Source organism: Gossypium hirsutum, chromosome A10, assembly GCF_007990345.1.
Source record: "Gossypium hirsutum isolate 1008001.06 chromosome A10, Gossypium_hirsutum_v2.1, whole genome shotgun sequence".
In the NCBI taxonomy this organism is placed as follows: domain Eukaryota; kingdom Viridiplantae; phylum Streptophyta; class Magnoliopsida; order Malvales; family Malvaceae; genus Gossypium; species Gossypium hirsutum.
In genome coordinates, this window is record NC_053433.1 from 2,725,644 (window position 1) to 2,737,812 (window position 12,169).

A 12,169-nucleotide genomic window follows, 5' to 3' on the forward strand; every position below is an offset into this window, starting at 1 on the left:
AAAGGTTTAAATAAAATAAATAAAAATAATAGGAAGAAATAATAATAATGATGATAATAATAATAATAATAATAACCTCAATAATAAATAAAATGATAGGATTAAACTAAAAACAAAACAAAATACCAGGGGAGAAATCAAAATAAGATAAGGCCACAAGATCGATTTGCGATGCGCGCAGAAGAAGGGGGATCGATTGAGCAATTTTCCCCAACCTTATGCGCATGTGCTCCGCACTGGACTAAATCGAAACGCATAAAAAGCAAATGGCCAAATTTAAAAATTTGAATGGGACCAGATCGCGCCATATTGCATGAGCGGAGGGACCGGTTACACAAATACCCCATTTCATGAAAACGCGCGGATCCCCCCTGGAGCGGGTCGGATCGCGCGGGTCATGGGGCTTAAACGGCGCCGTTTTGCAATGGTTATTAAAATCTAAAATTTTTTTTTAGCTTCATTTCCTGCGTTTTTTCTCAAAAAACTGAAACAAAAACCCCGTACCCCTTTTCTCTCCCTTTTCCCCCCTCAAACTCAGCCTTTAAGTTCAGGCATCCACCGCCGCCTCCATGGCCAGTGGCCGGAGACGCACGAAACAGGCTTCTTAGCCCCCCTCTTCACGGCGTCCCTGAAGGCTAAGCCTTCTCGACCGCGGGACCGAGAGGAAAAAAGGAGACCTTCCTCCCCATTCGACTCCGGTGACGGCGAAGGAGGGCTCTGACTCTGGCCCCCGAAATCGACAGGTATTTCTTTCTTAGTTTCGGTCGTTAAGAAAGATTGTAGAAAAACAAACGAAATAAAATAAAATAAAAGGAAAATAAAGAGAATACAAAAACGCAAGAACAGAAAAAGAGAATCGGAATCAACCTTTTTTTTATCTGTTTTTTCTTTCTGAATTCAAAAAACGCCCCCCATTTACAGAGATATTGTTTTGCTTTTATATCCCATTTACATTGTATTTTAGTTGTGTTTTTTGTATTATCTATTGTGTGCTCCGACTCTCTCTGCCATTTTGCAGGTGTTGATGAGGCTAGGCACGGTGGGTGGCGATGGGACATGGCAGACGGCAGAGGGAGGGATGCGGCGCTAGGTTTGGCTAGTTGGGTCTTGTTTTGGGCTCCGGGTTAGGTTTAGGGTAGCGGGCCACCGGGTAAATGGGCCTGCAACATCGAGTAAGCCTGGTCTAGTTTAAAGGGAGCAAAACATGTAGACTGCTTAACTTATGTTCTAAACAACTTAGCTTTTAGTTTATTCTTAATGTCTTCTTCATGCTTATTTAGTTCTCATCTCATATCATTTCGTCTTTTTTTCTCAGTTGGGAGTTCTGGATTTGGAAGTCTTCTATCAATGGGTCATTCCTCTGGCAAAAAAGACAGACTTTGCATGAAAGGTCCTGGAGGATGCGGGGAAGTTGAAGTAGCTGTTTCTGGTGTCGTAGGTCAATAAGAAATTCATCTTAGAAACTATCCTCTAAAATTCAGTTCCTTCTTTGTTTCTTATTTCTCAATGCATATCATCACCATGGTGTTATCCCTTATCATAATTTGATGTAAAAACATGTGTTTTATCTGATTGCAGGCCTTGTCATTTCTCTCACTAGCCGCGGCTTGCTCAACTGCTAGTGTGACAAGTCTTTTGGTCAATGTCAGCTCTACATATTGCCCGTCAAAGATATGCAGTAGATATCAGTTGTCTGCAGCTATGACTTTCATGTTGCGGCTTCTGTCCTTTGTTTTAATTCTCTTCAATCTTTGGCTCTTTCTGTCTTTGTAGCGACTCGCAACTTCCAAGTTCCAACCCTTTCTTCATACACAAAAAGTTCAGCAGGCAGATCCTGACAGTTCCATAGATGTTCAAATTAAGAAGTGTACATTGACAGTATTATATACAAACATCAAAATCTTGAACGATAATTTTGAATTTCAATTTTTTTGAATAAAGTTTGCTGCCAATTTACGAGTCATTGATTCATTTATCTAGTTCATACGGTTAATATTCGAGCTTAATAATTGAGTATTATTATATATTTAATTTGATTTATTTAATTATAAATAAATCATTGCAATATATGTAAAAACAATTTAAAATATAAAAATTTAATAATATATATTAATATATGTAAACTTTTCCGGAAAATATTTTCAGGAAATCTGCCAAACAGCAAAAAATATTTTACACAGATTCAATCAAACACCAGAAAATATTTTCCAGTAAATCATTTTACAGAAAAGTAAAACATTTTCCAGAAATCATTTTACGGAAAACATTTTACTGGCAATCAAACAGACCCTTAATATAAATTTTAAATTATTTATAACCTTAAACAAGTTAATAATATTTAAAAGCATTCAAACACATATTACAATAATTACTAAAAATTAAAATTTAGTCCTTGACAAATTGCTTGGAATTGATCACATTCAAAGTAGGAATCCTAGGGAAAACGAATTTGTGGTAAGAAAAAGGGAAATAAAGTCAATAGCAATGGCCTTTAAGATGTATGACTTTGATTAGTCATCTAACTCGATAATCAATAAGTTTGGCTGAGATAATTAGTTAGAAAACATTTAATTTAATATAGGGTCAAACATTATTGGATTTCGAGAAGATGATATTAATAATGTTCCACACTTTTAAAACTTTAAACTATGCTAACATGTATAGTTGGTGTATATAGATTTGTCCATCAATCAATTAAAGTTTCGTTCGAAAAATGAGAAAATTTAAGTAAAAATATAAGTTTGAAAGATAAAAAATAAGGTCTGATTAGAAAACAGGCCAAGTCACGAGTAAAGTTTTTTTGACCTAGCCCGAATTTGCAAAAAAGAAAGCTACTATTTTATTTCTATTTTACTGTTATATTGCTATTATTTTGTTGTTATTGTTTTGATATTGTATGATTAATATTTTATTGTTAATTTTGTTACTATTTTGGAGACATTTGCTTGTTAAGTTGCACATGTTTTAGTGTTATTTAAATATAAATATTTTTTTTATTTTCTATTTGTTGAAAAATATCTATTTTAATGTTTTTAGTGTTTTTGATATATTATATTTTTAAAAATCTTTTATATAAAAAATAAAATAACTTTTTTAAATGTGGGTCGGGTCGGGCCGAATATGAGTTTTAACATTTTTATCCGAATCGAGCTTGGAAAAAATTTAGGCCTAATTTTTGGATCAAGCCAGAACTTATCAATCGGGCCTAAAATTTTTTTAAAGCCCGACCCGACCCATAAACAACTCTAGTGCATACATATGTTGATTTTTTCTTTATTATAAAATTACACATATACAAGATGACCTCCTCCTCCTCCTTATTATTATTTTTTTTATAAATGTGTTTTTCTTTTATTATTATTATTATTATTATTATTATTATTTGTTATTATTTAATGTATGTGATATCTTTATTTTAAATTTATTGAGTAATAAATTTTAATTTGTAAAATTTATTTGATGAGTGTTTTATAGGAATAAATTTTAAAATTATACATGAAATTTTATTTAATGTGCAAATTGATACGTAAAATTTGATATGGTGTAATTATATGAATGAAATTTAATCATGATTTAAATCTATATATGAAACTTTTATTTCAATTTAATCGTGCACATTCAAAGAAATAAATATATCGATTGGTTTTTATACTAGATAAATATAATTATTTGTGTATATGATATGTAAATTTCAAATGACATTTTATCGATAATTATGTTAGTAATTTGCAAAAATGGAATTAAATCAAAATTTCATGTATAAAATCGTGCATTAGACCAAAGTTTTTGTATAATTTTTAAATTTATCTTGTGATTTATATAATTGATAAATATTGGCATAATGATTTTTTTGCCCTCTAACGTTTTAAAAAAGATCATTTTAGCCCTACATTTAAAATTTCGCCTCCTTTAACCTTCGAACTTGCATTTATTGTCAAATCACCCTTAAATGATGGAAGAGTTAATGTTTGTTAACTTTGCTGACGTGAAATACATATAGATTGACACGTGTATCTCACATCAGTAATTAATTAATTTTTAAAAATTAAAAATCATAAAAAATATTTTCTCTTCTTTATAAAGTTAAAAGACCAAAAAAATCATTATGCCATAAATATTTTTATATTTAAAATTTATTTAATTTCATTTAGTTCATATTTATATATAATTTTATATATAAATTAAATGTAAAAATAATATTATAAATACAAAATAATACAGATATATACCAATTTCAATAAATAAATAAATAACGGTACATGTATGTGATACTGACTCAAGTTTTTGGATGGTTGAAGAGACATTGGGGCAGGTTTGGCGGATCCCATACTCTTTAACCTTAATGTAACTCGAATTGCTTGGTCTTTCAGCAAAGAAGAATGGAATATTAATTAAGCTCAATATGATTTCATTTTCATTGAGCATCAAATTAGACCTGTGGTGTTATTAATCTAGACTCGAAGATATTTCACCCGAAAAATTTGAAACAGTGTAAATAAAAATATTAAGCCTGTTTAAAATATGAATTAAGTTTGAGTTTGAGCATTTAAGGTCCAAGTCTAGCCCACAAGACCCATTTTTAAGTTTATTAACAAAATAAACCTATACTAAATATATATAATACTACTCTAATATAAACATTAACATAATGTTAAGATGACTATATAAAAATTTTCAATAAATAAAAAATATATAAAATAATTAAATATTAAAATAAAATGATATAAATTTTTTAAATTAAAAAATAATATGGACGAACTTAAAATGGGCTTGGATTAAATTGGACAAAATTTTAGACTCATATTTCGAGCTGGGTTGAATTTGGAAAAATATAAAGTACGTCAATATCATGCTTAAGTCCAGCTCAAACCCGGCCCATTATTACCTCTGCATCAAATTAAGATTATTATCACCTCTGCATCAAATTAAGATTAGGACTATGAAGGATTTTTGTAATAGTTGCACGAAAAATTGAGAAATTAATTCATTTATTTTAATTTGTCAAAAATTTATGTTTTTGTTTAATAAAAATTGAGAAATAATAATAATAATAATATTAAATATTGTTGTTAAATTATTGAAAAATAATCATTCTAACAATTTATAAATAATAAATTAGTAAAAATCAGCAGTTTGAAGTTACTAATATCTTAGTAAAATAGAAGAATGGAATTTATAATTAAACATTGTAATGACATGTTTGTAGGGAACATTATCCATAGAATTCGTTATAAAATGAAGTAAAAAGAAAGGATTAAAAGGAACTTATACTGCGAAAATTGAAATCGATTCATTGATCGATGGGTTGATATGATAGTTTGGGTTTTCTTAGAGATGCTTCATAGTTTCACGTGGAACATATGTAAACCAAAAACAAACTATAGCAGATTCAGTGTTTATCTGCAACAGCTTTTGTTAACTGTTTTTGACTGTAATAATGATCCAATATTCAAAGGAAAGCACATGTTCTCCTTTTGCAAGGCTTTCTCTTTGGTTTTGGTGGCCTCAAAGCTACTTTTATTGCAGCATCGAAAACAGCCTTCACATTCTGCAAAAAAAAAAAAAAAAAACCAGAACAATGGAAAGTTATTAGTTTTTTTTTTACACTTCTTGTCTGTTTTACTGTTTATGTTTAGGTACTGTATATCTCCGGGTACCTGTTGGGTTTTGGAGCTGCATTCTATATAAGTAACTGCTCCTATCATCTTCTTTAGTTCTTCTCCCTGTTTACCAAGTTTCCATTGAACCAAAAGGATGAGCTTTTGAACAGTTTTAAAGTACATTTATGTTGTTAAATAACCATATAATGTTTACTTAGAAACTTGCCTGAGATGTTGATATTGGTGTTGCTCCAGGGTGATCAATGAGGAACTGCTTGTCATCTCGCAAATCTGCAATTCAATTCGAGACAAAATGAAAAAAAAAAAAAACAAGATGTTTTTGTGCAATAGAAGTCTGGGTTCTTTCTCAAGCTTGGGGCAGTGTCAATTATGATGGAGAATTAGGTTACCTAGTTTGGTTCCAACAAGCACAACTGGTACATTATGAGCATAATGTCTTAGCTCTGGGATCCACTGTCAGCCATGAATGAGAGCTTTTATGTAAAATTCAAGTAACTTGGGAGGAAAATAACTTGTATTAGGAGTCAGATTGTATTTTAACTTATTTATTTAAAAAATTGATAAATTAGTCCATGTTCTTTAGATGAAAGAGCAAACTAGCCATTCATTTTAAAAATTTCATCTATTTCTTCTGCTAAAAATTGGTGCTGTGGAAGAAATAACCAGACGATTACCTATGGCGTGCTGCATGAATCTTATACCAATATACAATGACTAAATTTTAACAATAAAAATGAATAGAATTTTTAACACAATGATCGGTTTACTCTTTGATCTAAGATATAGAGATTAATTTACCTATTTTTTTAATTCAAGAGGCAAAACACAATCTGACTCCTAGCATAAATGCTTCATGTTACCTATATAGATTGTAAGGTATGGCAGCAAAAAAGGAAAAAAAGAAGAAGACCTTTTTGTAGATGTTTTCATAACTGGCCTTGCTTATAAGAGAAAAGGCCAACAAAAACACATCAGCTCCTCTATAACTCAGTGGCCTTAGCCTATTATAATCTTCTTGCCCTGAAAATTTTTACACAAATCAACTCATTACTTTGATTTGAATGGTCAGTATAATAAGGCTAGTACAAATTTGCAGGCACATGAAACTTACCGGCAGTGTCCCATAGGCCAAGGTTCACTGTGCTGCCATCCACCACCACATTGGCACTAAAGTTATCAAATACTGTTGGAACATAATCCTATAAAAACAAAAACCCATTGTAAATATCACCATAATTCACCATAAATTATATTCAATGAACCCCATCATTACCGTTGGGAAAGTATTGCTGGTATATGAAATGAGCATACAAGTTTTCCCCACAGCTCCATCACCGACCGTGACACACTTGATAAATCTTGCAGTGCTCATTGTTTTTTGTTTGCTGAGGACTTATCTTGATTCTGTGATTATAAAGAACTTATAATAGAACCATATGAAGAAAATTGGAGGGTGTGGAGTGGGGAGGATGAAAAGAAAAGGGAAGTTGAGGGCCGGGTTTTAACAACTTGGTGCAAACCCATCAACCAACTTTATCTGTTGAGGCCTCGATATGGAATGATTGCAGGTTAGCTTTACTTTTCTTTAAGTGCAAGGACATGGCTAGAAATAGGTGGCTATTAAAGTGCGTTTGGTGCTGGGTGTTAGTTGGGTTTAAGTATTGAGGGAGGGAGGCAGGGCGGGGTATTGATAGGATTAATGATGATTATTTTGATAATTATGGCTTAACTAGAAAAAAAAAAACCCATGATGGAATTAATGACGAAGAAAAAAATTTATTCAAATTTTAACTGTGTATATGAGTCACACCATAACTAACTTTTGGTGTTTCTATGTTTTTTAATTTTGTTACTCTCACAATATTAAATTATAAGTAAAATATGATAAAAGTATCATGAAAGTTTTTGTATTAAGATTCAAATTATATTTTACTTATTTCTTTAGAAAATAAGTAAATTAATCCCTACGTGTTAGATCAAATAACAATTTGACCCTTTCTATTTAAAAATTACATTCATTTCTACTGTTAAAAATTAGCGTGATTGATAGAATAACCAGATAGTTATACGTGGCATGTAACATGTACCTTATTTTAATGTAAACGGACCAGTTTTTAACAATAGAATGGGACAAAATCTAGTTTGTTCTTTGATCTAATGTACCATAATTAATTTATCTATTATTTAAGTAGATGCGACAAAATGCAATATGACTATTAGTAAAACGACTTTCATTATATTTTTCATTCAATCCTTAATTATTTTATTTAAATATTTTGTATAAAAATATTAAAAAGAAGAAAACATCAACTTCATTATGTATAATATAAACATGAACTTACTCTCAAATTTCCCTTCCATTTTCTTTTTGAAACTTCAAAACCAAGAAGTTAATAAAAATGGTTAGTGATTATGTTTACGACATATATACTCATCTTTACAATAAACTAACCTTATTAATTATACATTTAACCTATGTTATCTTAAAGTAGAATAATTCTAAAATAGTTATATTTATATCCTATATTTAAATATATTTTTTAATGAATATTTATATAATTATTTGTATATGGGCTTGTAAATGTGTACAATTTTTTTTATGTTAAAATATCAACTAAAAATTTGGTGACAAATAAAATTAGAGATAAAAAAATAATATAACTGTAAATTATTTAAACACAATTTTTATTATAAAATTTGAAGATATATATATATATGTACACAATCAAACTTTGTTAAAGTTTGGTGACTTATCAAAGTTCAAAAGTGAAGATCACACCATATTTCGTTTATGTCGACTTATCATCATACAAACTCAAAATGTGATATGTGATTTAAAAGACATCGTACATCAATACACCTATCACCAAAGCCACAAACATTAAGATGAAAATACATGTCCAAGAATATGTATTTATCTTTCATTTAAATTACATCTACAAATATTAAAGATGGTTAAGACTTCAATTTGAATAAAATTTATTTCTACGATGTATTTATTATATTGTAACACAAGAAAATTCTCGATTGCCAAGCCTAGAGGAAAGCAAAATAGAAGAATGAATAAAAGCTCTTGTACTAGGAGTCAGTTTTATTATTAAAAATTGGTTAGTTTTACTATTAAAAATTGGTTCTCATACACCAGCATTGTAACGACCCAAATTTTAGTGATTCGGAATAGTGATTTGAGATCACTAAATCCGACATGTGAGTTTAGACATTAGTAAGTAAAATTTAAGTGTTGTTTTAGAAATAATTTTGAATTAGTGAAATTATGAATTAAAAGAAATTTGTAGAATAAATAAGATAAAAACGAGGTATTGAGACCTTGAATTCATAAAATGAGCTATAAATATTTTTATAAATATTTATGGAATGTTAGTAAGTTAGTATTAAAGTTTTGTTAAGAAATTTTAAGGTTTCGATAGTGAATTGGATAAAAAGAACTAAATTGAATTAAGTGCAAAATTGTGAAATGTGATTAAATAGCTCTAATAATTATTAAATGAGGACTAAATAGGGAATTAAACACCTATTATTGAGCTGGACGGCAGGTGTGTGTTGGAAAATAAAAATCAAATGTAAACAAGGGGCAAAATTGGAATTGGGTAAATATTAAATTGTAAAATATGATATATTAGGTAAAAATCTAGTTTTCTTCAATTTTCTTCATCTTCTCCAGAAAAAACACCATTGAAGGGTTCTTTTAAGCTGCTCTCTCATATTTTTATTACATGTAAACTCAATTCTTGATTATTTATTGTGATTTTTGTGATTTTGAGACTTTTGCAATTAGGTCCTAATATCTAATTCAATAGTTTTTGCTTTTATGAATATTTTAGAAAGTTACCATGAGTAAGTGCTGAAATTTTATGATTATTTATCATGGAATTAAGGCTTTAATTTTATTATATGATGATTTTATGAAGAGATTTGCATAGAAATTTATTTTAGGACCTAATTGTGAAAGTTGTTGGAATTAGGGTTTTGTGTTGAAGCTTGGAATGTCAAAGGCTGTGAAGTAGTTTGTAGTGTTTAGATAAAATGATATTTGAAATGAATTAGTTTGATTGATGAATAAATTGAATAGGGACTAAATTGTAAAAATTGAAAAGTTTGGGGTAATTGTGTAATTTTGAAAATTAAGGGCATAAATTGTGAAATAGAATGGAATTGAAATAGATGCTAATGAAGGAATGATTTTATAATTATAGATTAAGAAAACGAAATGAATCGTGGAAAAGAAAAAATTCAAGAATAGTTCCTGAATTTCTACGACTTTTGCAAATTAGCCCAGGTAAGTTCATATGGAAAAGTTCAATGTTTGATATGAAAATCTTATGATTGTAAGTATTTTATTGTAGATGAATATTATCAAATTGTATTAACTTAAGAACAATGTGTAACTAAAAGAACAAATTAGTTGAAACAATGGTTTGAGTGCTTTCATTTTATGACCATAATGAATTGACGGAAAAGATATGATATATGCTTTCGTATAAGACCATAACCGGGCTATGGCATCGGTATAATGTGATTATGTGATTCCGTATAAGACCATATCTGGGATATGGCATCGGTATGATATGTGATCCGTATAAGACTATGGCAGGGCTATGGCTTTGGTGTGTGATGTATGATAATGAGAAAGTCCATAGTTTACTATGGCAATGTGATAATGAAGCACTCAACTCCATTATTGTTCCCTAATTTGACAATGGAAATAAATAAGAAATGGGCCCAAAAGAATTAAGTTCGTGAATTGCATCATGAAAATCATTCAAATGAGTTTATTAATGAAGTTGTGATTTGCAGGATGAAATAGTTTAACTAATACATATATAATTGTGTACAGTGTTCTGTAAGATATGTGTTATTATGCCTATGAGCTTACTAAGCTTCTATAAGCTTACTTGTGTGTGTGATTTGTTTTGTAGATTGACTTATATACATACGGAGGATCGGATCTACATCAAGGGTCACGCTATCCAGATTTACTCCGGTAGATTTTGTTAAATAACTTTTTGGTTTACATGGCACGTATAGGATTTGATTTAGTAATGTAATTATATGAATAATTAAGTATGCAAACTATGTTGAATGTGATGTTTTATGATTGGAAAATGAAATATACTTGTTTTGGTTTGAAATAATTGTTTGGTTGAAAATTTTTAGGTATAAATGTTATATAATATGGCTTGTGAAAATTACCTCTAAAAGGGGTGGCAATTTGGCTTAAATCAAGCCTACATGGTGTCACACAGTTAGGGGACAAGGGCGTGCCTTATGGCCGTGTAAGAAACTCAGTAACCTTCTAAATATTACACGGCTTTGACACACAGGCGTGTCATTTAGCCGTGGGCTTAAGTCAGTAGCTAGCTATGTATCACACAGCTGCAGGACACGGGCATGTTCTAGGCCACACGGGCGTGTCCCAAGCCACACGGGCATGTGCCCCTATCTTCAAGGGAAATTTTCCAAAGTTCTCGGTTTAGTCTCAAATCACTTCTAAAACATATATAGGGCCCCGTAGGCCCATATTAAGGACTTTAAAATGAAATTTGATAAGAATTGATTTGAAATGTAAAGTTTATGACTCGGTTTTGTATAAATGTTAGTGTATAAGTCTGGTAATACCTCGTAGCCCTATTCCGGTGGCGGCTTGGGGTTAGGGGTTGTTACAAGCATAAGGTATACTTGGTACTCTACGTGTAACTGTCTAGTTATTTCATTAGCCACGCCAATTTTTAATTGTGGAAATGGATGAAATATTTAACAAAAACTATCAATTTGCTTCTTTATCTAATACACATGGATTAATTTGCCCATATTTTTAGTAAATGAGATAAAATACAATCTAACTTTTAATACAATAACTTTACAAGGACCGCAAGTGAACCCCTCAAATAATAAACCCAATTTAAATTTATGCAAGTATTCAGTTTAACCGGTTTTCAATTAAATAGATTTAGTACAAAATTTCACTACTCCAAAAACTTATTTTACAAGGTTCCCACTCATGTATGGTTGCCAACCATCAAATGGTATCTCTTACCTATGATATATAAGAATATAAATTTGAATAAATTTTTTATTAATTTAAATATATATATATTTTGGTATAAAATTTCAAATGAGGATTACATCAATAGGATTGGGTATAGGTTTTCAGAGAAATTTTTTATTGTTTTATTATATTACTATATTAATATTAGAATAATATTTTTATTTTATTATTAAAATTTAAATATTAAATAATTGTTTATTAAAATTAAAATTAATTTAATGATGTTTTTAAAATCATTCAGTTAAACCGGTTAGACCGAGAATTAATCAATATATTAATTTGGATCAAGATAAAAATCGGTTGAATTAGATTTTATATTTTAATTTTTTTCTAATTTTTTTATGTTTTTAATAATTTATTTAATTTAAATCAGTTCAACAACCTACTCGATATATTAATATTCAAAATTAAATTATGTTTTCTATGTAATTTAAAATTATTCATTTTTGAGTTATAAAATTAAGAATTTATCACTAGAAAA

General features: G+C 29.6%; 2 protein-coding genes across 10 annotated transcripts in view; one reads left to right on the forward strand and one right to left on the reverse strand.

The window, feature by feature from the left end:
• LOC121208563 (uncharacterized) overlaps positions 1-1,963 on the forward strand; it is a 29,507-nt gene extending 27,544 nt beyond the window's left edge. For 5 of the 9 annotated variants that reach the window (XR_005903663.1, XR_005903664.1, XR_005903667.1 and 2 more), the window contains exons 4-5: positions 1,316-1,438; positions 1,579-1,963. Coding sequence is in view for 2 of the 9 variants with exons in the window: in XM_041079536.1 (XP_040935470.1) it covers positions 1,316-1,387 (72 nt within the window). In the remaining 7 variants the exon portion in view is untranslated. Of the gene's footprint in view, positions 1-1,315 lie in introns of all 9 variants that reach the window. The other 4 variants (XR_005903669.1, XR_005903665.1, XM_041079536.1 and 1 more) reach the window with 1 other exon arrangement.
• A 3,187-nt stretch (positions 1,964-5,150) lies between these two features.
• On the reverse strand, positions 5,151-7,114 carry LOC107924928 (rac-like GTP-binding protein RAC13). Its single transcript, NM_001405306.1, has 7 exons — positions 6,895-7,114; positions 6,733-6,820; positions 6,532-6,641; positions 6,011-6,074; positions 5,827-5,891; positions 5,658-5,723; positions 5,151-5,548 (listed from the first exon to the last, which is right to left on the reverse strand). Exons 1-7 carry the CDS (start codon positions 6,991-6,993, stop codon positions 5,450-5,452), a joined length of 591 nt encoding a protein of 196 aa, NP_001392235.1. The 5' UTR covers positions 6,994-7,114; the 3' UTR covers positions 5,151-5,449.
• Between the last annotated feature and the right edge of the window lie 5,055 nt (positions 7,115-12,169).

Excerpts from the sequence above, each read along its gene's own strand:
- LOC107924928 (NM_001405306.1), bottom strand. The coding sequence starts at position 6,993 with ATGAGCACTGCAAGATTTATCAAGTGTGTCACGGTCGGTGATGGAGCT. Across the intron at positions 5,892-6,010 it reads GCTTGTTGGAACCAAACTAG|ATTTGCGAGATGACAAGCAG; the intron begins GTAACCTAATTC and ends ATTGAATTGCAG. Across the intron at positions 5,549-5,657 it reads GCAGCTCCAAAACCCAACAG|AATGTGAAGGCTGTTTTCGA; the intron begins GTACCCGGAGAT and ends TTTTTTTTGCAG.